We start from the raw sequence: 25,548 nt of genomic DNA, 5'->3' as shown, positions 1-25,548 counted from the left end.
CATTCATTCGGCCATCGTGAACTGTGCAGGTTCCCTCAAGAGCAATCCTCTCAGCAACACTTACCTGCCGGGTCCCCACACCCTAGCGATAACACAGAATTTTAGTAAATATTATTTATACTTCTCTTCAGAAACGCTATTATGTTAAAGGTATATTGCCATTGATCCTAAAAACACAGAAAGACCATTTATTCTTTTTATCATTGAGGATTTTTTTAAAAAAAAGTCTTGTTGATCTTTTCTGGTCCTGGAAACACTAAAAAAAAGCCATGAAAAGCAGCTGGAAATAACTTAAAAACCGCAATCATCGGTGCCTATTCAGGGAGAAAATCGTGGCAGAGAAAATTGATGTTAGGGCTGGTGACCTCTTTGACAGTTATGTGCTTTACACTCTGCAGCGCTCGCCTAAGCCACAGTGTAATCATTGAGCCGAGACCCAGATCAGCTTAGAATGTGTTTTCAATGTTACACCGTGAGCTTTAACACAATGTTGTTCAGTGTACAACAACAGCAGCTAAATACAGGGTCACCCAAAAGCCGTGATATTAATAATAATAATAATAATAATCCTTGCATTTGAAATAGCGCCTCATCACTTCTTTGAAACGTCTCAAAACGCTTCACAGGATATACTGTAAAGTGTAGTGACTGTGTGTTTTATGGGCAAAACGTGGCAGCCAATTGATATCTACCGTATTATCTAAAAAAAAATCATCTTTCGTTCCGACTCATTGGACATTATAGTGGTATCACGACTGTTCGGTCACTCTGTACAGACAAGGTGCAATTCTCCCCCAAATGAAACTCATTGGAGGGAAACTGCTACAACCACAAAACCACCCAATTGGTGTCTCTGAATCACCACAGTCACAAACTTCATACCAACACATGTGTTTGATGTCAAATCAAAATCAAGATACCTGGTCTCAGGACAGGGACTGGAAAAGTAAACCCTTTAAAAGGTGTACATAGAAAACCATGGCAGATTTGTTTGACTATCTGTCTGTCTGTCTGTCTGATCAGCAGTAAAATGACAATTGTGCCCTGGAGTAATTCACTCAGCTTTGTACATTTAAACTGCTACTTTGACTATGTAAAAAATAATCATTATAATTTGGTCACTCAACCCACGGCTGTTTGTCGGACGCTGTTGTGCGCAATTGGCTGCCACGTTTCGCCCACAAAATATACAATCAATTCACTTTACAGGAGATTCTGTGAAGCGCTTTGAGACGTCTCGAAGATGTCCTAAGGCGCTGTATAATATGCAAGGATTATTACTACTACTGTTATTATTATTGTGGTGGAGTTGTTTAAGAACTATTTAAAGGCTAAGTTTCTGACTCTTTATTCCCTGCTTGGTGGCTGTGTGATTCACTGCGAAATTCTACATAAGAAAATGCGCGAGAAAACAATAGACCGTTCAGCCCATTGAGCCAGTTGCTTCCGCTGGTTACCTGCAAGCCACTTTCTCAGGGACTCAAGCCAAACACCCATTTAAGTGAGTACTTAAAAGTTTCTTTCTGCCTCCCCTAAAGGCGAATAAAGCAACATTTCAGAATGCATATCTAATCTCACAGGCACATATTATACATTCCAGGCCGATTGACTTCCTTGGCATAACGCATTCACAGTCCAAGCAGCTCAGAAGCAATCATCGTTGCTATTAAGCCTACAATTAAACATCTGTATAATGTCAATGGAAATTTTGCATCAAAATACCCGTCATCAATTTTTCTGAGACTTTTATGTTGAGTTATACAGTTTGCGTTTGGGAAATTCATAAGAGTGGAAATTCAAATCATTGTCCACTGACGCGACATATCATACGACGCGTCACTTTTCAAATGATTTGCTTTCAGTTACTCAAATTGTCTCTTAGATTCTTTGTTTAAGATCCAAATATTAAAACCTCTCGTTCGTTAGCCCATGTGCTTAGACGCTGATCCATAAGCTCTCCTCAGCCCTAGGTAAGAGTGAAATAACTAGGGAAGTAAAGATATTCCGCCCAGCTTGGATTTGCTGTAGTCCTGCTCGCACTGATACAAAGCAGACAACGTGTGGCTGTTCTATGTGATAGCCGACATAATAAGAATAAGAATAATCTTTGCATTTGACACAGTGCCTCATCACGGCTTCGAGACGTCTCAAAACGCTTTCCAGGATACACTGTAAAGTGAGTTGACTGTATATTTTGTGGGCGAAACGCGGCAGCCAATTGCACACAGCAGCGTCCCCAAAAACAGTCGTGGATTGAAGAGACCAAATTAGTATTATTATATCTTTCAAGGGATTATTACCCCCCAGAAAAGCCATCCACCAATTGACTAAGAAGCAGGTTGCTACTTACTGCTGGTAAACAGGCGTGTGTGTAAGGAAACTTGCCCAACGTTTCGCTCTGCCCGGGAATCGAACCCAGGACCTCTCGCTTGCGAGGCGAGAGCTCTAACCACTGAGCTACAGGACTCTACATACAGCACAATCATGCCAGATTGCACACTGCAGGTGAAACTCTCATACAGGAAGAGAATCATTGGTAACGCTCTGGTTACTAACATGTGTGACTTTCACGGTGAAAGTAGAAGAGTTTCTGCATTGTCGCTGAACAAGTCACTTGTTATTTATTCTCCGTGTGACAATCAGAGACAAACCTTTGTTCACACAGGCCATCCACTTGAGGTTGTCCGCGAATGCAGCCTCTCGTCCAATTAGGTAAGTGAAGATACGCACCTGGACAGAAGCACAAACACACCTTTTAGCCTTTTACATCTGTTAATAATAATAATAATAATCCGTGCATTTGATACAGCGCCTTATCACGTCTTCCAGACGTTTCAAAGCCCTTCACAGGAGACACTGTAAAGTGAATTGACCGGCACAGATACGATGGGCCAACCGGCCTCCTTCTTTGCTGTATAATTCTGGTTCTGTGACTGTATGTGTTGTGGGCGAAATGTATTTTCTTCCCTACTTTGGTTCCTGTAGTTTCTCTGTGCCTCGCGCCTCCACAAAGAGGCTGGCATTTGAAGGCAGATTTACAGGTTGGACCTAACTGTGTTTTAGACGTGAGTTGAATCAATGAACGAACGAGGCTGACACAGTCAAACTCTCTCCTCTCTCTCCTGATTATAAAGGTCTTACACACAATGGGTTTACGCTCACAAACCAAGATCCCTGTGTGCGCTGACGTGCGCACAAATTGCTAATCTTCAGTAAGTAATGGAGGATGGTTAAGGGTAGGAAATGGGAAAAACAATCATACTTAATGCAGTGTTGGTCCTCTCTGGCAACTTGGAATCTGACTAGAAAACAACTCCACCCTAACTCCATCTCCCAGCAGTAATGTCTTTCATTCTGATATCAACTCAAATGTCCTCTGTGTTTGTGTGTGTGCGTGTGTGTATGTGGTGTATTGTATGTGTGGTGTGTGTGTGTATGTGTGTATTGTATGTGTGGTGTGTGTGTGTGTGTATTGTGTGTGGATATGTGGTGTGTGTGTATTGCGTATGTGTGTCTATTGTGTGTGTATTGTGTGTGTGTGTGTGTATTGTGGGTGTATCTGTGTCTGAATGAGTTCCAGTGGTTCCAGCCTTTGCTTGAGTAAACTTCAGTTGAAAAGAATCCTATAAAAATTATTTCTGCAGCGCTATTCTGCAACGGTAATTCAGTAAAAGGGATCTTTGTTCCCGAAGGATTATGAGAAATATGGTCCACATTATTTACAGGACTTAAACACGACTCTTTCATCATTCAGTCGAGGTCTGATTTCCTGGATCCCTGACTGTCCAGGGCTTTGGGGCGAGCTCCTGGTGAGAAACGTTCAATACAACTGTCATTTGTTGTTGTTGCGAAACATTCAACGTGTTTTTATCAATAGATACGACAGCAACTGCAAACATACTGTGCGCAGCAGCGTGACTGTGTGCAAACAACGACGACGACAACTTGCCCTTATATAACGCCCTCCACCAGGGTAGCGTCTCAGAGCACTTAACAGTAGCGGAGCCTGGGGGTGGGGGTGGGGTGGGGATGGGTGGTGACTATAAGACCATTGAGGAGGGCTGCACCACTACAGAGGACTGGGGCCCGGAAACCATCAATGATTGTGGATTTACAAACCTTAAGTTCATTATAATATTTTGGTAAACATTTGGCACAAACTAAATGATCTAAAAACGTAAATAGACATCTGGTCGGAAGAAACAGCCCTTTGTTTAAAAAATACTTAAAACAAAATACTTAGAACGGATCAAAGGAAACTGGGGCTTGTGTAATACATATCAAAACTCAAAGGGCTGCGAATGGACTTTATTACTTGAAGGCTCTGTGTATGTGGGTGAGTGAGTGAGTGTGTGTGTGTGTAAGTGCGTGTGTGTGAGTGTGTGTATGTGAGTGTATGTGTGTATGTGTGTGAGTATGTGAGTATGTGAATGTGTGTGTGTATGTGAGAGTGTCAGTATGTGTGTGAGTATGTGTATGTGTATGAGTGTGTATATGTGAGTGTGTGAATGTGTGTGTGTGTGTGAGAGTGTGTATGTATGTGAGTATGTGTATGTGTGTGAGTGTGTATATGTGAGTGTGTGTGAATGTGTGTGTGTATGAGTATGTGTGTGAGTGTGTATGTGTGTGTGTGAGTGTGTGAACAGAACTGGATCCAATTGCCCTGTTAAAAAGTAACTAATGTTCTTGGGTAAAGGAATACCAGTGGCAGAGGCAATCCTGAGGGCATCGGCTCACAACAACTACTACTACTAAAAGAACAACTCTACATTTGTATAGCATCCCTCCCACAGGGTAGTGTCCCAGAGCGCTTGAAGGTGTGACATCGGGGGGGGAATTGGCAGAGTTATTCCTACCAAATGTTTCACCGCTGCAAATTCATTTAATTCATTCGGTTTTGTTGCAACTCAGAAACATTTGGAATTGTTGCTGTTTCAGAGCAAAACGTGAATCATTCTCCTGCACCACTATAGCACCAGACACTGTCTCCATTAACTCAGAGTTACCATCAGCATTTGGGAGCTTTCCTTTATATATATATAATAATAATATTAATCCTTGCATTTGATACAGCGCCTTATCACGTCTTCGAGACGTCTCACAGCGCTTCACAGACATCCTCGTTAACTGTCCTTTTACTTATGTCAATGCTCGTTTCACAGGTACAGGCAGCGAAAAATATACAGTGAACTGTGCGTAGCTCTAATCCACAGCAGGAAAAAAAAAAGGACCTCAAGAACTGACAATTGACAAGTGGAAATAATCATCGTTATACGTTATATACGTCCTGTACGTCCTAAACAAAAACCTGTCCTCCAGAAACGTAAAGGACCCAAGGCATTCTCCGGCAACAGTAACACAAGAGCTTTAATAACACTTTATGTATGTGACAGAAGTGAAAGAAATCTCCGTCTTGTCCTCAAGCCCGATTAATGCTCAATGGTAGAAAGACGTGACTATTGCCTAAACGCCGGGTTTATAATTAACCCCGAAGTGAACAGTTAACTCCATTCCACCTACAAATCACTGGAGAGAAGTCTCCCGAGATCTTGCATTAATCTTCATCATCGGCCCTCGTACGAGAGAGAGAGAAAAAAAAACCGAATTGTTTTGAATTAAGCTGTTCCCAAATTGCCCATAAATAAATAGAATTTACATACTTTGGATTATTAAAATATTACGGCCCCCTTGAAACCACAGCGATTGTTGTGGGCTGTTCGGATCAGCCGTGTGGAATAGAACTCAGAAGAGACCTGGTCTGTTTTACCTCAGATTTTTCCGCCAATTAATACGTGCTTGAAATATTCCAGCTGGGATCGGCTTTGCGTTGGCAGAGAGAACACGCGAATGCATCCAGAGATGGATTCACAGCTGCTCGGTACAGAATGGTTTCAGGGGATACAGCTGTTCCCGTTTCTATTTAGATTTATTCGAATACCCGCGCACACACACAAATGTCCCTCACAATTGACAATAGGATAATCGCTTCCTTATTTACCTTGGAACTGAAATTCTTTAGGCAGGCAGATCCAAAATCGGTTTCTGTCGAACTGGCACACACGCACACACATGCACGCACACACACACACACGCACACTCATACACACGCACACACATACACACACACACACACTGAACTTTTGTGACTGAGCTGAACTGAGCTTGTGTACTGAGCATGCGCTGAAATATTATTTATTGCTCTCGTTATGTTCCTGGTTTAATTCAAGCTTCGATTTCATGTCTCTGCCTCGTCAGTTGATCATTGCTGGGTCAACGATAGGGGTGGGGGGGTGGGGAGCTGAGGGGATGGGGGGAGTGAGTGAGTGAAGGAGGGAGGGAGGGAGGGAGGGGAGGTTAAATTGGCCTCAACGTTGAGGTTAAGGAGGACAATGTCAGCCTGAGTTCCAGTTGCCACTGGTCTCCAGTCAATTCCTTGCTCTGAGCGGTTACGGACGTGGTGGGAGGCGTCACTGACATAGCACGTTTGTGGTTTAGAAAATCCAAAATAAGAGTTGCGTTCTCTATCAGCTATCGTGTACAGTACAGACAGACACACACACACACACACACTCGCGCACACACACACACACAACTGACATCCAGTCTTCAAAGCCCTGTGCAATCGCCTAAGAGATGACAATGTATCACACACACCAGCGAGCAGGTGAGAATAGAGCCAGCCCATGCTTCCTGCAGTGTAAATGTTAGATTGTGCTTGTCACACACACGCGCGCTTCATCTTTCGTGATGTGTGCAGTGAGGGGGGAGGGTGGGGGGAGGAGGGGAGAATGTGTCAGGAAGGAATGTGTGCGATAGCAGCAGCAGAATGGAGACAACATTTTTCAAGCCTGTGCACAATTGGCTGCCGCGATTCGCCCACAACACATACACAGTCGACTCACTTTACAGTGTATCCCGTGAAGCGCTTTGAGACGTCTCGATGATGTGATGAGGCGCTGTGTCAAATGCCAGGATTATTATTATTATTATTATTATCATAGATCTAGCTTCATAAAATTTGGCAAATTGAACGATGGCTAAATATCTTGCCAAACAAAGATTCAGCCGATGGCTTTAGGGCAAAGCAAGTTCCTGACTGAAACAATTGTTTTGACCAACTTTTAAAATTGTGCGGAGATATTTGGCAATTTTTGTTTACATGTCAGGAAAGGTGGGAAAGGAGGCTTAAATAAACAGAACTCGAACGAGAATAAACAGCAAATGAATCATAAAAGCTAATGCAAAAAGACATTCGCCAGGAGTTACATTGCAATATAAAGGGACTGAGAGAGAAATGAAGGCGACAGACACCTTGAAAACTAAAAAAAAACTGACAGCACAACTAATAAAAGCAATTTCAATGATAAAAGCCTATAAACAGCTTCATTTGTTACTGCCAGTCACATCTCTCACTGCGATCATTCACTCCTGCTATGGAGTGACCTCTGTCACGCTTGAATAAGCTGCTCCCTGCAGTGCCTTGATTTTGCTCACAGAGGAACACAATCCTATTGAATGGCCAGATGGGGCAGTTTGGCTTCATTATTTGTGTCTCTGAACTGGAAAAGGCAACAGAAGGATTCATTACTACTGGGAGAGCCTCAGCAACGCTCGCCTGATTTATTAGGGTGTAAACTGCTGTAGAGACTATTATGAGACATAAGCAGCCTGTAAGGTCCTCGAAGTTCATGAGGAAATAATCACTCGCAGCGAAGGCTATCGGTCTTCAATCCTAATAGGTTCATTACAATAGATACAGGAAGAAAATCCATATTTAATGAACATGATGGTAGGGAGGATGTAGATTAATAAACTCCTCAAATCTCAGACTGTAAGACATTAGGATTTATGAAGGTTAAGATCGATACCCAGCTATAAAGATGTGCGATGGCCTGTTTTTTATGTGACATAAATGACTGTGTACCATTTTCCTGATGGTTTGAACGATGGCTAAATATCTTGCCAAACAAAAATTCAGCCTATGGCTTTAAGGCCCTTTCATGTTTACTGTAATACACGAGGATCTCTAACCTGTTGGTACATCAGGCGCGATCTGAATAATAATAATAATAATCCTTGCATTTGATATAGCGCTTTTCACGTCGAGAGGACGTCCCAAAGCGCTTCACAGAACACACTGTAAAGTGAATTGACTGTATATTTGTGGGCGAACGCGGCAGCCAATCGCGCACAGCAATGTCCCACAAACCGTCGTGGATTGAAAATGACCAATTTGTTATTGTTTTTGGTTTTGGAGGGATTATTATTAGGCTCTGTGTGGAGTAAGGAAACTTGCCCAAGGTTTCGCCCTCTGCTGAAGATGGGGAAAGGAAGAGGCAAGGCGGAGGGACAGATAGAGAGAGAGAGTTCCAGAGTTTCAGGGTATAGCGGCTGGAAGCACAGCCACCGGCAGAGCCATTGCCTCTCGCGTGAAATATTAAAGCCAAGATTTTGACGAACAATCCGGAGCATTTTAAGGATCTCATGACAATACTGGAAAGGGGAAGCGAGCTGTTTTGCCCCTCTCTGTCAGCACCTGTCTCTATAGTCTTACCAAGATACTTGCTGAGCTTGTTTTTTAATCAATGTGGCATCAATCGATTGAGATATCAGATCTAAGTAAAACTGCAGTGCCAACTTATTGCTGAGGGAGCAGAAAAAAGTGGGCCTTTCCGTTGTCAGTGTTGTGCTGGGCTAGTAAATAGTGCTCTTTGGTGCGGGTGTGAGTGTATGTGTGTATATATATGTGTGTGTGTATATATATACGTGTGTGAGTGTGTGTGAGTATGTCAGTGTGAGTTTGTGAGTGTGCATGTGAGTGAGTGTGTGAGAGTGTGTGTGTGAGAGTTTGTGACTGTGTGAGTGTGAGAGTGTGTGTGTGTGTTTGTGTGAGAGTGTGTGTGAGTGAGTGTGTGTGTGCGTGTGTGTGTGAGAGTGTGTGTGAGTGAGAGCGTGTGTGTGTGTGTGTGAGTGAGTGTGTGAGTGAGTTTGTGTGCGCGTGAGTGTGTGAGAGTGTGCGAGAGTGAGTGTGTGAGTGCGTGAGTGGGTGAGAGTGTGTGTGAGTGAGAGTGTGAGTGAGATTGTGAGTGTGTGTGTGTGAGTGTGTGTGAGTGTGTGTGAGTGAGAGTGTGAGTGAGATTGTGAGTGTGTGTGAGTGAGAGTGTGTGTGAGTGAGTGAGTGAGTGAGTCTGTGTGTGCGTGAGTGGGTGAGAGTGTGTGTGAGTGAGAGTGTGTGATTGTGTGTGAGTATGTGTGAGAGTGAGTGTGTGAGTGTGTGTGAGAGTGAGAGTGCGTGAGTGAGTGTGTGAGAGTGTGAGTGTGAATGAGAGAGTGTGGTGGAGGGATTGGTGCTGAACACAATAGCTCGCCCTCCCCTCTGACATTGACACCGTTGTGCTGCACAGCAGTCTGACCAAGAAGCCATGAACCCTGATCGATGAGGAAAAGCATGTTCAAACATCATCTGAAACCCACGTTCAAACTCAGTCAGTCGCAAGATCATTACAAATGGCCGAGGGAAAGAGACTGAAACCGAAACTGGCTTTATTTAGTATTTTAACAGCCTCCCCTCCCCTTGTGCAGTGCAAATCCATTGGGGGTGTAAACCTGCATCGCTACTTACCTCCCCCTAAAATTCCTCATTTTAATGATAATAATCCTTGCATTAGATACGGCGCCTTATCACATCTTCGAGACGTCTGAAAGCGCTTCACACAAATCACTGTTGAGTGACCAAATTTATTTTTATTTTTTTTAAAAATTGTAAGGGATTATTACCCCCGGGAAAGCGATCCTCCAGTCGGCTAATAATTGGTTCTTGCTTACAGCTGGGTAACAGAGGCGTGCGTGTGGAGTGAGGAAACTTGCCCAATCCTGCCCGGGAATCGAACCTCACTTGCGAGGCGAGTGCTCTAACCACTGAGCTCCAGGACTCCATGACTTGGAGATGTAAGTTTTCAATGTGCTGCCATGATTTCAAACCCTGCTTTTAAACGTACTGGGTCAGAACATTGCTCCAGCCTTGCTTGAGTGGGTACATCATACTCGATTTACAGACACACAGTGACAGTAAACACTCCTGCACTGTCAGTCAGTCAGTCAGTCAACTCCAAACACTTTATGATCATTTCCTTCCTGTGCATTTCTTTGAGGATATATATTATTCCCTGACGTACAGGTTTGAATGAACGACCGACTGTCTGATCACCACATCCTCTCCCAGACTTTTGAGATGATCAAAAGCAATACTTTATTCCTTTTTGCAGGATGCTCTCATTACATTTCTACGCAGGATAATATCTCTGGGCATTTCTGTTAATCCGTTCTGCATAAATCCTTTGAACATTTTACTCCCTCCCTCACGCTCTCCCTACTCCCTCTTTCTCTCTTCCTATCTTTTTTGTGCTTAATTTCTCTCCTATGATTATGTGTGTCGGCCTGGCTCGGTTGGCAGCACTCTGGGCTGGTTGTGGCTTGAGGTTCTGTGTGGGCTGACACTTCAGTGCTTTGCTGGGGGAGTGTTGCATTGTCAGAAGTGGTCGAGACATTAAGCTGAGATCCCATCTGCCATTTCACGTTGACGTTAAAGAACCCATGACACTGCTCTCCCAGTATTCCAGTCAACCTATTGACCTGTAACCACCTACATATGTTCAAGTCAACATTTTTAAATAATAATAAAAATCTTTGCATTTGATGCAGCGCCTTATCATGTCGTCGAGACGTCCCAAAGCGCTTCACAGGATACACTGTAAAGTGAATTGTGGGTACATTAATGCATAATTTCCTTCTCGGAAATAAAAACAGAAATCCCTTAGAAATGTGAATATTTATGAGCAGTAAACTCTTTTACTCTGGAAAAGATAGTCGCTGCTAAATCACCTAACTTAATGAAAAGCACGACCCAACAAACAATCATTTCCCCGGTTAATTTAAGCTCATTATTCCTGTGATAATTTGCCCAAAAAACCAACACAAATGTTTCTTAAATCTCCTTGACTGGTGAATGCACACATTAATACCCTCCAAAGAATGTTTGTGTCGGAGAAATCAAAGCATTCATTACCTTAAGTTAAAGTTGGGCAATTAATCTATAATTAGAATGAGGAGCAGCTTCAGTACCTGATAAAACTGGTTGTCTCAGCGTCCTCCCCATTGCAATCTTTCAAACCCCAATTACAAAGCAGTGAAAAGTGTCCATGCACAATTTTTCACTCTTATCCTCAAATCTGCTCGACCCTCACTAAATGACCCTTTTACAAAAGTCCCTGAAAAAAGGCAGAGAAACAAATCAACTCCGCTTATTCCGTTCCTTACAATGGATTTAAGGACATGGCACCTTGCCACTCTTTCAACTCGATCACAAACACTTGAGCACACGCACAATAGCTGCAACAATGACCGCAGTTGGTTTCAGCACAGGGTTTAACTTGCGCGTTAAACTATATTTTAAATGCTGAGCGGAGCCTTGTATTGTATTAGCGTCTGAACAATGGGTTGACGGTTGTAAAATAAATGCAAACTAACATCCCGTCCTTTAGGCTTCTCTGCACTGCAGTGTTGACCTTTTTTTTACAATGATGTGGTCGACAGGAGCAAACCTCATATATATTGGTAGAGGTTGCTTTAATCCTACAGTAAAATAGTCCCATCAACTCTCCAAGACTTGCTGACGTGTCCACTCAACCGGCACAATTGAGTTACAGGGATTGCTGATGGAAACACTTGTCAGCAAAAAGCACTGCCGGGATTTGACGGGAATTTTTGCATCAAAGATGAATCTGGTCAACTATGACACGAGCGTGTTAATCTTCACCATTTGACCTTGACTGCAGGTTTTCAGCCGTCAAAGGCCAGTGTTCGCTCTATTGACGAACGGTGAGAGCGAGCAGGCAGACGTAGAACATTTTGAAATGAAGCCCATAGAGTTGTGGCCTTAACTCAATCCACGAGTGTTTGTGGGATGTCGCTGGGCGCAGTTGGCTGTCGCGTTTTGCCCGCAAAACACACAGACACTACACTAAACAGTATGTTCTGTGAAGCGCTTTGGGATGTCCCCGAAGATGTGATAAGGCGCTATATCAAATGCAGGGATTATTATTATCATTATTATTAAGGTCTGACCACAACTTGCTCTTTGAAGTACAACTAGAAGACGTTCTTCACATTCTCAATAAAGAACAAACTCGGCGCAGTCAGGAGGAACGTCGATGGTAAACTCTGAAGTGAAAGGATTATATCTTACCTTCCTGTCTGGCCAGTTGTATTTTGCAAATATCGTGTCGTAAGTGTCCACCGCTCCATCAGTCACCAGCATGATGGCTTGGCTACATGTACTGCCGTGTGCTGTGCGGTTAATCTGGGCAAAGCAGAGAAAAGTCACAGTGACAACGTTTCTCCAATAATTATAATAATAACTATTATAATAATATCAACACTATACTAATAATAACACCATAATAATTATAATAATAATCCTTGCATTTGATGTAGCGCCTTATCACGTCTTCGAGACGTCTCAAAGCCATTTCCAAAGGGAATTAGATAGGGACACAGAAAGGAAGATTTTGCAGGACTTGGGGTAAGAGCAGGGCTGGGGAGTGGGACTGTTCGGAGTAAAAACGGGGGAGTGTGGACAAGTTGGGGTAAGGGGTGGGGGGAGTGGGGGCTAGTTGGGGTAAGAGCAGGGGAGTGCGGGCTAGTTGGGGTAAGAGCGGGGAAGTGGGGGCTAGTTGGGGTAAGAGCAGGGGAGTGCGGGCTAGTTGGGGTAAGAGCGGAGAAGTGGGGGCTAGTTGGGGTAAGAGCGGGGGTGGGGGGATTGGGGACTACTTGGGGTAAGAGCGGGGGAGTGGGGACTAGTTGGGGTAAGAGCGGGGGGAATGGGGACTACGTGGGGTAAGAGCGGGGGAGGAGTGTGGGGACTAGTTGGTAGCTCTATCAAAGAGACTGTACAGGCTTGATGGGCTGAATGGCCTCCTCCTGTGCTGTAGGATTCCATGATAATGCTCCTGCAGGGAATGACGGTTGGATTGGGTTTGGTGTGGTCTGTAGCTAACCCTCCAGGTGGCAGTAATGCAGTGTCACAGGTTTGCCTACAATAGCACGTTCCAGAGCAGATTTTAAAAAAATATATTTTAAAGAAGGGGAATAAAAAACAACGATTTGAATTGTTTTAACCATCGGCTCAGATTGTTTGTGGGACGCTTCTGTGCGCAATTGGCTGCAATTGTTTCGCCCACAAGCTACACAAGCAATTCACTGTACAGTTTATCCTGTGAAGCACTTTGAGATGTCTCCCAGACGTGATAAGTCGCTATATCAAATGCATATCAAGTGTTATTATTATTAATAATAAGTTATTTTTAATCTAATCCAAAACAAAATCTAACTTGTGTTTGAAAATATTATAAATATTATAAATAAAATGCCGCCTCCAATGGCTGAGATTTCTCCTATATATATATATATGTGTGTGTGTGTGTGTGTGTGTAGTGTGTGTATGCGTGTGAGTGTGTGCGTGTAAGTGTGTATGTCTGTATCTCCAATCGTCTTTCAATCGCTCGAGGAGACTGAACGTGTTTACAATATAAATGCCAAACGACAAGCGTTTTAGTGATGAACTATAATTAGCTCCTAATGATTTATCATTTTGGCACCAAGATTTCAATGCGTTCTGACATTTAAAGTCTTTATTGTGATTACCAGTCATTCAAATGTCAAAGAATTTGATTTAATTTGCTTTAAGAACTGGAAAAAATGGCTTAATCACTGGTGAGACTCAATTCATTTGCGAGAAGATAATTGCAGTTGTCGCTGGGTGCAGTAAGGCTCCAGCGTGCTTGAACCCCTGTCTTTTCTGGAGGAATTAGTAGGTACTTTATGATTTACACCAACACAAACAGCCTTGATTTCCCTTCTCATGGTTCCTCAGCTGATTCCAAACCACGAAGCTGCAATGTAACCCCAAAAGTGAACTCACTCTGCTGTTTACTAAACCGAATGCCCTGATATTACTGCACCCTTAATAATAATAATAATAGTTGCATTTGATGCAGCGCCTTATCACGTCTTCGAGACGTCTCAAAGCGCTTCACAGAATAGACTGTAAAGTGAATTGACTGTATATTTTGTGGGTGAAACGCGGCAGCCAATGGCGCACAGCAGCGTCCCCACAAACAGACGTGGGTTGAGCGACCAAATTTTTAAAAATTTATTATTTTGGTTTGAAGGGATTATTATCCCCGGAAATGGGATCCGCCAATCGACTAACAACCAGGTTCTTACTGACTGCTGGTAAACGAGAGGAAACTTGCCTTAAGATTTCGCCCTCATCAGAGTGTTCAGTCTCTATCTTAAGCCTGTGAGAGAAGTCCATGATGCGAACTGTGTAATGCATTATTTACTGCTTTTTTTTAATAACGCAACTTGAAAAACCAAAGTTACAAAGCAGAAAGCGGCCGATCAGCAGGGAGTGTATTTTTAGGTGCATGATTCATGGATTATGCATCGCTTGATATTAAATATTTATTGTAACCTTTTTGTTCTATTTATACAACGCGATGTGATGGTGCCGATGGAAAAGCATTAGTGCTCGCTGCTTGTGTCGAGATATTCCTCATTTAAGTTGTCAGGGCTTCCCCTTGTGGTTCAGTGGGTTAAATGCAACACTTGACACAATACTGAGTTGCACTGTACAGCCAGATTGGTCCCATCCCTGTTCTGCTCTGAGCAAGCTGATCTCAGTCACAGCGGTGAAAGGGAATCATTGGCTTCAATGCTTTTATAATAATAATAATACTCCCGGCATTTTACACAGAGCCTTATCACGTCTTCCAGACGTCTCAAAGCGCTTCACAGGATACACTGCAAAGTGAGCTGACTGTGTATTGTGTGGGTGAAACGTGGCAGTCAGTTGCACACAGCAGCGTCCCCACAAACATTCATGGATCTAGTGGCCTAATTATTATTATTTTTTTTGAAGGGGGTTATTATCCCCAGAAAAGCGATCGTCCAATCAACTAACAACCGGGTTCCTACTCACTGCTGATAAACAGAGGCGTGTGTGTGGAGTGAGGAAACTTGCCCAGCGTTTCGCCCTGTCCTGCCTGGGAATAGAACCCGGGTCCTCTCGCTTGCGAAGCGAGTGCTCTAACCACTGAGCTACAGGACAGCAATACAAGTTGCTGTTGTTGTTGTTAACTCTAACACTAACCGTAAGCTATTTTGTACTACATTAGCTCGCGTAATTTGCCTAGTCATTGCCATAAACAAGCGAAATGGAGAGACTAACTGGTCATTGATATTAAAATTGTACAACAATGAATAATTGATAACACACAATGCAATATTAATTACGTCTCAAGCATGTTTTGAGACTATAGATAGTTTCTATATTTGGCAGCTGGAAGTAGACGAAATATAACAACATTTGCAATGTGATGCAGCCTGGAAAACCGTAAAGTAATGCTTTTACAGCACATCCTGGTGTACGATTCTATTTATAACATAAAATGAGCCAAGCTCTGTTAATAAAGAATATTCTTGTCTCAGTAAGCTGAACACGTGAGCTTCTAATGGTACTTCATCTCTCGTATAATAAAATGCAATGGAATTTGATATTCCTGCTGCCCAGAAGACCTGCAATTCACTTTTGTACTTTCTCAATAGAAACGCGCGTAGACCTGCCTGGAAATGCCAACAGAAGGCTTCCCTGTCATTCTCTGTTATGATCACTGCAATGTCCACCAATACCCAGTCTTCAAATTAATTGGGAGTCGAGGTACCGATTAGACACGATATAACAGAATGGTGGAACAGGCTTGAGGGGATTGAATGGCCTCCTCCTGTTCTTATGTTCCTAAATTGATTGCTATTCATCTCGTTTTACCTGACTCAGTAACCACTCACCATCTCAGATACTCCAGTAAATGTATTTGCAATCGGACCTCCCCTTGCTTTCAAGGCTGCTCCTGTATCGGGCAGTGGGTGGTAACAGTGCAAGATTATTATTATTATTATTATTAAGAGATGATGAAACTCACCCACCTGAGAGATGACTCAATGCCATGCAACCTGGGACAAACTGTACCGTCTTCACTGCTGCCTTTCAGGGCCAGGCTGCTCCACTGTTATTTGACTTAAACCTAAGCATTAACATTCACCAAATACGAATAGGCCACTTACCTCATTTAGAAGGTTGAAGGCCTCGGTCAAAGCCAAGCCTAGCATTCCGATTCCCTTTGCATTCAGACTGTCGAGATGTTGTCTGAAATGCTGTTGGAGGCAGAAAAAAAAATTGACATAGCGTTAATTCCTTTTTCGCCCAGATAAAAAAAATACAGTCAACTCGCTTTGCGGTACAGTGTATTCTGTGAAGCGCTTTGAGACGTCTTGGCGATGTGATAAGGCGCTGTATGAAATGTAAGGCTTATTATTATTTTTATTAGCATTGTTGTTATTATAAGGTGAGTCTCAGAAGCCATGTAGTTCTTGTTATAATGGGGTACCTGCTGCACCAAATGCCGATAACATAAAAGAATGTCTAGTGCAGCTCAGAAACGGCTTGTACTGAGGTCCTGTAGCTCCGAGCTGAGATAATGTTACAGCCGAGAGCCTGACATTGTGGACGGAATGCCTTTTAAATGTTTACGGTAAGCTGGTAAACTCAATTAACGCCACCCATTGCTGAGATCTGCCCGAAGGCAAAAACCGTCCAGTTTAAGTTTATCTTAATGTGTAAGCAGGAAAGCCAACACTAGACAATTTGTACTATGCCTTTCTAAGTGCCATCATTTACTTCCAGCAACTGACTATCCATCATCAGGGCCTTGGCTGGGAGTTCCTGCACTATAATCCCTTCCTGTGACCAGACATGTTACACTGAGCTTTTAAGGTTACCAGGTATACTCCAGCCGAGATTTGTTCATATCTCCCAACAGCACCATCGCACTCAGCCCCAGTAACAGAGGGAATATTCCCACAGCCCGTTGAGAGATGTACAGAATTAGGAAGCAGCTGGAGAAGTCCAGTTGAATTAATTGCAATATCTGCTCTCTGAAAGTCGTTTTTCCAGATCAGCGACCGTTGCATCTCCCCTGGACTGACACACCTTTCATCACGTATACACAGTGCCTTTCAAACAATCAGCTTGTTTCTCAAGGAAAAACATCTATTGTCTATAACACATTAATAATAATAATAATGATAATAATAATCATTGCATTTGATATAGTACCTTATCACGTCTTTGAGTGCTTCACAGAATAGACTGCAAAGTGAATTTGACTGTATATTTTATGAGAGAACCGTGGCAGCCAATTGGGAAACGAGAATATGCAGAAGAATAATTTATTAGCTTCATTGACACAAGTTTCAGATTGACTGGAAATGCTCAACGCATGATCAATAAATCAAAGCCAAAGCTTTTTTTTAAATATAAAAAAAAACCTTTGGTAAGAGAAATTCCGTCATGATGCAGGTGTTTGATGTTTCCTCCGACAATATTCACCACATTAAACCCATCTGCCTATCTCCATTGTCTTCCTTTCTGATCTAGATCCTGGGTGGGTTTGCTTGCTAGCTTGCTCTCTCTTTTTCAACTGACCTTGGCTCTTTCTGTTCGCTGTTCTACAACTCTCTCTCTCAGGCATCTTGATGAATCATTCCTCTCTGTGATGTCTGCCCTGATCAATCTCTCCTTTTATCTTTCTTTCGTGACATCTCCTTTTCTTGCTCACTGTTAGAACCTCAAACAGGGTCATTTTTGTGGTGTCACGCAAGACCCAAGATCTTGTCCACATCAGAAGAATGTAATCGGATCATGCAACCTTGGAATTATAATAATATCAATAATAATCCTTGCATTTGATGCAACAATAAGACAACAACAACATGATTGCATTTATAGAGCGCCTTTCACGTCGGGAGGACGTCCCAAGGCGCTGGACAGTTGGGTCGGGACCCGAGCAGTGGGGAAATGGTCAGGGTGAGGGGAGGGAAGGGAGGGATCGAGGAGGGGGGAAATGGTCAGGGTGAGGGGAGGGAAGGGAGGGAGCGAGGAGGGGGAAATGGTCAGGGTGAGGGGAGGGAAGGGAGGGAGCGAGGAGGGGGGAAATGGTCAGGGTGAGGGGAGGGAAGGGAGGGAGCGAGGAGGGGGTAGAGAGTCGAGAGGGGAGCTGAAGGCTGAAGTGACCAAATGATTATTATAACAAGATGCGTTTTATCCATTGGCGAACAATGGGAGTCACAGAGTTCTTTATCTATTTCCCCGATCTCACTGACATTATCATAGTTGTTGGGAAAACCAAACAGGAGGGTATTTGATTAGCCACCACACCAGTTGAAATAAGATTTTTTCCCTAAAAAAGCAACCATTTTACAGTAATAAGCCAGGCAAGTTTCCCACCATCAGTCCCACCCGACTATTAAGGAATTTTCCCGATTATTTTCTCACCCCCTCCCAAAATACTGTAAATTTACAGATAGGATTTGCTGATCAAGCTCAATATCTGCAGGAAATTTATGTAAAAATCATAACTCTTTTGTTTATAGTGACCTGACCTAAATTTACCACTAGAGGGAATACGGGGGATTCCAAGCAGACTGGTGATTATTATTATAATGTCATTCAACTAGAATTTTATTGCACGTTCCCTGAATCAGCTGGAAAGCTTGGCACGCAGGTTGTGGAATCTTCGCTCAAATCTGATGACAAAACCCTACTACAGCGAATGAGACATTTATACACTCACTCAAATAAGAATAAAGGATGTCTCCCAAGATAATAAAAATAATAATAATCCTTGGATTTGATATCGCGCTTTTCATGTCTTCTCGACGCCTCAAAGCGCTTCACAGAATAGACTGTAAAGTGGATTTATTATTGTTTTGTTTTGGAGGGATCATTATTAGGCTCTGTGTGGAGTAAGGAAACTTGCCCGAGGTTTCGCCCTGTCTGGAACTGAACCCAGGTGTCCCGCTTGCAAGGCGAGTGCTCCAACCACTGAGCTACAGGACTCCACAGATTTTACCGTGACGTGTAGTGACTGTGTGTTCCGTAGGCAAAAGTGATTCGCCAAGACACCCTTTATTCTGCTCGGTTTTTTTTGATATGTAAACTTTTTTTAAAAAAAATTATGAGTAAGTTCATAAAAATGAGCAAATAGCTGAGAATTGGCATCCCATTGGAAGAGGCAGGAGACGTGATTAGGGTAAGGAGGCCATTCAGCCCCTCGAGCCTGTCTGTAAGATCTTAGCTGATCTGTACCTCAACTCCAATTGCCCGCTCTTTGCCCCATATCCCTCGATCCCCTGACCTCACAAATATCTGTCCATCTCAGTCTGGACAGCGTGAATGGATCCAGCCATAAACCACAGCCTTTTTTTTTTGGTGGAGGGAGAGACAGAGAGAGGGAGAGCGCGCGAGAGAGTACCAGTTATTATTATTTTATGCTGCAACGTTTGGAATGCGAGTATACACCGTGAATCGTGGGCTTCTCAATAAATAGCAACCTTTTGAGGCACTTACCTCGCTGCTATGACAACCACCACTATGGGCCACATGATAATTATACTGTAATGACAGACTGCATGTGAGTGCTGCGTACATGGGGCACTCAAAGCAACAGAATGCACAAAAGCACTGATCAGCCAACAGTTTCTTCCCGAACATTCTTCAAAGCAAAGTGCCACACAACGGCCAAAAGTAGCCCTGTACAATTCTCTAATCTTCGTGCACACACATTTACATATTCGCCCACAAAGTAAGTTCACTTTACAGCACAGGTATATCCTGCGAAGCGCTTTGAGACGTCTCGATTGTGCCCAAACTTTAAATGGTAATTAATAAACCAACAAGTTCCGCCCTGTTATTCACACAGGCTCATCGTAAGCAAGGGGAGATATTAATTGCATCCGTGCGCGTTTACATACATGGCATTTTAATTCACAAAGGAACGGTTGGGAGATTGAGGCGTGGAAGTCAGGAAAAGCTGACATGGTTAATAAAAAAAATAATTTTTCAAAGTTTTTTTTTTAAAATCAGCTTCCGTGTACATCGTGTTCTCCAGCGCGGCTGAGCTCCTGGATGAAAGCTTTCATGCTTAAATAATGGACAGCAGAGGAGATAGCAGATAGCGAGTCTATTCAGTCCGCATCAAACCAGTCGAAATAGGAAGACAAGGCGTGTTTTTTTCCTCAATATGAACAGAAAAGCACACGCTGGAATGTTTTGCTTCAGCGAGGACACGTCTGATAGCGTTTGATACTCTTGACAAACACGGGCGCGCTGTAAAATATTTAGAAAATAAAACTCGGGCACTTTGAATTGTGGCCATGAGGCCGTTCTTGGAGCCTGTGGGTGTTTCCCAGAGCAGATGCTGCTGTGTCAGTTTGCAGCGCGAGTGAATTAATGATTTGTGATTCTGAATGTGATGAGTGTTCACCCAAACATACTCTGTAGCGGTAACAAGACCAGTGCCACCTCCCCAACATAATGTGAACTGGCATTACATTCCACGCGCTTTGAGGCGTCTCGCAGGTGTTATCAGGCACTGCATCAAATGCAAGGATTATTATTATTAGTTGTTCTGAGTAAACATTAGTTACAATTCCATGGCTACTTAAGAATCCTTTTCCGCCTGATACAAAAAATAAGAAGAATAAATCTTGCGTGTGATCTTACAGTTAAATTCAATGCGTGACTTGCGGCTGCTTTAGGTTCTCTAATTTGGGGTTGTTTCAGCGAAAATGGCTGAGTATTTAGGTGTGTGACCCAGTGATCATCACCAAAGTGATAAAGTGGCTTTGCCGTCCAGAAGTGTTTCTTCCCATTTCTGTATTGAGTCCCCAGTGTATATACATATACATATATACATACATATATACATGTAATATACAACTCCACACCACAATGGGCTTGTGTACATATGCACATACCATCACTGTCTGCGGTTTGTGTAGCTCATGTCTTCAGGTGACAATTGCACATGAAGATTAAAGTCAATCCCCATTTGATTGGATGCTTTAAATCTCCACAGGCAGAAATCCAGCTTATGTAGTTAAACATGGGACATGATGGACTCGGGGAGAACAGCAGGAAATAATGTCTAAAGACAAAACATCCAAACATCTGAAAATAGCTCCACAGTAACTGCTCCGACAGCAGCAGGAGGTTGGTGTGGAGGGAAATCTGGACCGTGATCTGATGGTTGGGATCATCTTGCAAATGCTTTTCCAAACAGGAGTGTTTTGTCTTTCCTGATGTACTATTGGGAAACTATTTTAGGCTTCATATCGCTTCAAAATCTGCATTCTTCATTTTACATGGTACAATGTTCACAGCACAAGAAGCCATTTGGCTCATCGTGGATTAGCCTGCATATCGTTCCTACACTGCAGTTATCTACTTTCACCCCATTCCTCCTTAAGTATCTTTGAGTATCTAAGAAAAGTAGATAGTGAGAAGCTTATTTAACCCACTGGATGATCACAAGAAGAACGTAAAGTTGGCTAAGGTAGAGGTTAAAGAGCTACAGAGGAGATTAAACGTGTTGATCTGGAATCAAAACTTAAGTTCTAACGTTTAGATACAAGAGACCAGAGTATCTGTGATCAAAAGGCAAAATACTGTCGAGACTGGAAATCTGAAATAAAAACAGAAGTGGCTGGGAACACTGAGCCGGTCAGGTCAGGCAGCAGCTAAGCCGAGAGGAAAGTGAGTTCACGTTTCAGATCGACGACCTTTCGTCCAGTCATCAACCTGAAAGTAACCCATGTTCCTCTCTCTCTCTCGCTCTCTCCATAGATGCTGCCTGACCTGATCTGCTGCGTGTTCCCAGCGACTTCTGTTTTCTATTTCAGATTATGCGTGACGGTGAAGAGCTACCTTGATTCCTAGTTCTGAAGAACGAGTTCACTCTCTGCAAGAACCGTGGCTTGTCAAGGCCGAGACAGAAAAAAAAAGAAACTCGGCTCTCAATTTGAGAAGGATTATCGAAGAGATGGACTTTTATTGTCTCAGCACATTTGCTGAAGCCGTCCTTCCTCGCAGTCTGTGGATGGAAGAGGGCGAGGGGTCGGGAGGTTTGCGAGCAGCGTTATTGATACCGGGAGTTTTGAGATGTCCCCTCAGGAAATGGATGCGCTGCAGCTATTGGCACACCGTGGTCGGTTAGGAGTCACAGGAAGGTAAGACGTGACAAGGTCTTGCACTTCAATGGGTTGAGCTATGCTGTAGGAGGGAGAACAGCATCAGCAATCCTGTAAGGGTGAATTACTTCACATCACTTGGTGCTGAGGTGAGTTCCTTTCTTGCATTAAATATTTAATGGGGAATCAGTAACTGGACAGCCATCATCAAGAGGCAGCATGCCTGGGGGAAATCTATATTTAGAGAAGCCCTTTAATGCACTGTAACTTGTGCTCGGATGCATCTCACTTAGGAATCTAAAGAGCATTTGCAGCCAACGTGACCCATGGTACGTTCAACATCTACCCTCAGACCCCACTTGTTGAGATGAGCCTGTTTTCTACAGGAGGGTCAAAGCCTGACATTCAGTCGTGTAATCACACAGCTCAGCATTCGCATCCTTAGTCTGAATTGTTTAGACTTTTGAGGAGCCTCAGTCGTCCAAAATCAAAGCATAAATATCATGTGAAGAGACTTGAGTTTCCAGTGGCTTCCAATGATAATCACTGTGTGACTTGCAAACTGCTACGGAATTAATGGAATCAAAGGCAGTGAGCTATATAAAAAAAAAGTCATTAAGTATGTCTTCGCACATCACAATAGAGTCCTACCATGTTTTCGAAGAAAGAAAGTGACTTCTTATATGTCAGTCAATGCTACTTTACAAAATTACCATCCGATTCTAAAGAGGACACTTATTCAGACGAAATTATATTAAAAGCATTTCAGATAAAGGTAAAGTTCCCCCTTTGAATCATCACAGAATCCTAATGAGGTTTTCCTGACGGCATAAAAAGTGAAATGCATCGTGGCACTGTGCAATGCTAATAGTTATTGTACTTATTAATAACTTGCAACTTTGGGTGAAATTATATACTTTATTTTCCAAAACTGTTAAAAATTATAAACAGCATTTTAACCCGATGTTCTGACTATTCTTGTGCTATTGTTTCGATTTGAAAGGAAAGACGCTATCTTTGGATAGACTGAACATTTCACAGAATCATGATTAATACACAGTTCAGTTCATAAACACACATTCATCTGTAAGCAGATGCTGCGCAAATTATAGCTATTAACTCTTCAGTAGTTTAACTCTGAACCTGACAACCTCATTGTAAATCTCTCCCCGCAGTTATTTTCTCTTCATGTTATATTTTGAACACGCCTCTACTGCTACGTGACATCAAACTATGAAAATAAATCGGAGATAAAGCCACTGGAAAGCACGCAGAGCGACAATGCAAAATAGGATGAGACAAAATATGTAAATCATTAGAAATATAGTTTACGAGACTGGTTCACCTTTAGAAAAAGACCCACAGAGTACACAGTCACTATGCTTTACGGTGTATCCTGTGAAGCGCTTTGAGATCAAATGCAAGGATTATTATTGTTGTTATTATGATTATTATAATTGTCCATTGAAACCGGTGCAGCTGTAGTGCACAGTGCCTTTTGATCTAACGATTGTCTTATATCTATGAGTCACAGGAGCAGATGCTCTGACAGCTGACAGTACTGTTGTTGGAGGCTACACCTGAGGCAAACATGGGTAAGAGTGGAGACTGGAGCCATCTGTACGACTGAAGGAAACCTGGGCCTCAAAACAATTTCGATAATATTGTAATACATCGGGCGCCAATATAGGAACTTTTCTGAGACTAATTCATTTTTAATACGTCGGCCTTGGAAAAGTGGAATTAAATTTCTTTGGAGAAACCGATGACAGACGTTTGTCTGTAGATCATGACCTAATAAAAGTGCTTAAACCCTGGTTACAATGTACTGGGCATCCGATTTGTCAAGGCAGCTTTATGTTAGGGTTTGGGAACCTTTCCGATCCTCGCATTTCCTAACAATAAGCAAAAATCACTCCAATTTACTTTTCAAAAGTCCCCAGGTTTCATTCAGCGATAACTGCTGCACGTCTTATGGCAGTAACAGAATGAGTTCGCTTACGCTTCTACAGATACCGTATAATATAATAATCCTGGCATTTGATGTAGCTCCTTATCACGTCTAATCGAGGCGTCTCAAAGCGCTTCACAGGATAGGCTGTAAAGTCTAGTGGTTGTATGCTTTGTGGACAAAAGACGGCAGCCAAACACACACAGCAGCGTCCCATAAGCAGTCGTGGATTGAGTGACCGCGTTATTATTATTATTATTATTTTAAAAAGGGATTATTACCCCCGGAAAAGCGATCCACCAATTGACTAACAGCCGGGTTTCTAGTTATTGCCGGTAAACAGATCTGACATGATAGCACTCGTGTGTTTCGAACTAAACACATAAGTTAAAATGCAACAGTTCAAACAACTTCTAAGCAGATTAGAAATGAAATGAGCTTCACATTGCTGCTCCAGATAGCTGAACAGCCGACATAATTACAGCAGCAAAGGGGAGCTCCAGTTAAAGGCTGTCTCTCAGTGTATGAGGCAGCGATGAGGGAGCAGATCTGAGCCCGTAGCTCCCATCACATTTTGCACGCTGATTAGTAGATTGCCTCTTACTTCAGCTTTGATGTCACCAATACTGGACAAGACAAAAAGCTAAGTAAAAGCTTGTAGCCGAGGAGATTTTAATTCAGTGGCTGTTTTCATCTCACTATGTCAACATTCGTACCAACAACAAACATTTTACTTTTCATGTAAAAGATCTCAAATGCTAATAATCCTTGCAATTGATACAGCGCCTTAGCATGTCTTGGAGACGTCTCAAAGCGCTTCACAGGATATACTGTAATGTGTAGTGACTGTGTATTTTGTGGGTGAAACCCGGCAGCCAATTGCGCACAGCAGCGCCCCCACAAACAGTCGTCAACATTAAGCTAACATTAAGGGCAAAAGCAAAAGTGTTTGGCTTTTATTCCCCTTGATAACTTGTTCTGTATGTCTATCACATTCTCTTTCATGCATTCAGCCTGAAAGCAGCAATGCAACTGATGCATTATACATTGCAGTCTTACTCTTAACTGTTTTGGACTAAATATATATCAAAATAGTGGCATTAGGGAAAGCTCGGCAAAGATAATAAATAAGAAATCATGAACCATTAAAGAGCCATTGAGGCAGCAAGTGGGACCTTTCACATCTTATCAGTCAGTTGATGACTTGACTAGCTTTGTGGGATGGATATCGACTGTGGGAGAAAATCTAATTTTCTGTGCACCAGGTTAGAATATAAAGAACATCAATAAAGGAGAGAGTGAATGTGCTGTAATTTGAAGACTTTGTTCCCAGCTAATTTATTGCTGTTTCAACACAACTGTGTGGCTTCGAAGTCACCAGTTTAACCAGGAAAGCACAAGGCCTTTGTATATTTGATAATAACTAACTAAATAATATGATCGATAGTAAA

At 42.7% G+C, this 25,548-nt stretch overlaps 1 protein-coding gene across 2 annotated transcripts in view; it reads right to left on the bottom strand.

The window, feature by feature from the left end:
• The window catches only part of cacna2d3a (calcium channel, voltage-dependent, alpha 2/delta subunit 3a), a 167,803-nt gene that overhangs the window by 75,688 nt on the left and 66,567 nt on the right, over positions 1-25,548 (bottom strand). For both annotated transcript variants that reach the window (XM_042339495.1, XM_042339497.1), the window contains 3 exons: positions 16,183-16,272; positions 12,245-12,358; positions 2,652-2,730 (listed from right to left, as the gene is read on the bottom strand). In XM_042339495.1, the coding sequence (XP_042195429.1) occupies positions 2,652-2,730; positions 12,245-12,358; positions 16,183-16,272 (283 nt within the window). The remainder of the gene's footprint in view (positions 1-2,651; positions 2,731-12,244; positions 12,359-16,182; positions 16,273-25,548) is intronic.

Source organism: Callorhinchus milii, unplaced genomic scaffold, assembly GCF_018977255.1.
Source record: "Callorhinchus milii isolate IMCB2004 unplaced genomic scaffold, IMCB_Cmil_1.0 Scaffold12, whole genome shotgun sequence".
Classification (NCBI taxonomy): Eukaryota; Metazoa; Chordata; class Chondrichthyes; order Chimaeriformes; family Callorhinchidae; genus Callorhinchus; species Callorhinchus milii.
This window is presented reverse-complemented; position numbering and strand designations above follow the sequence as displayed.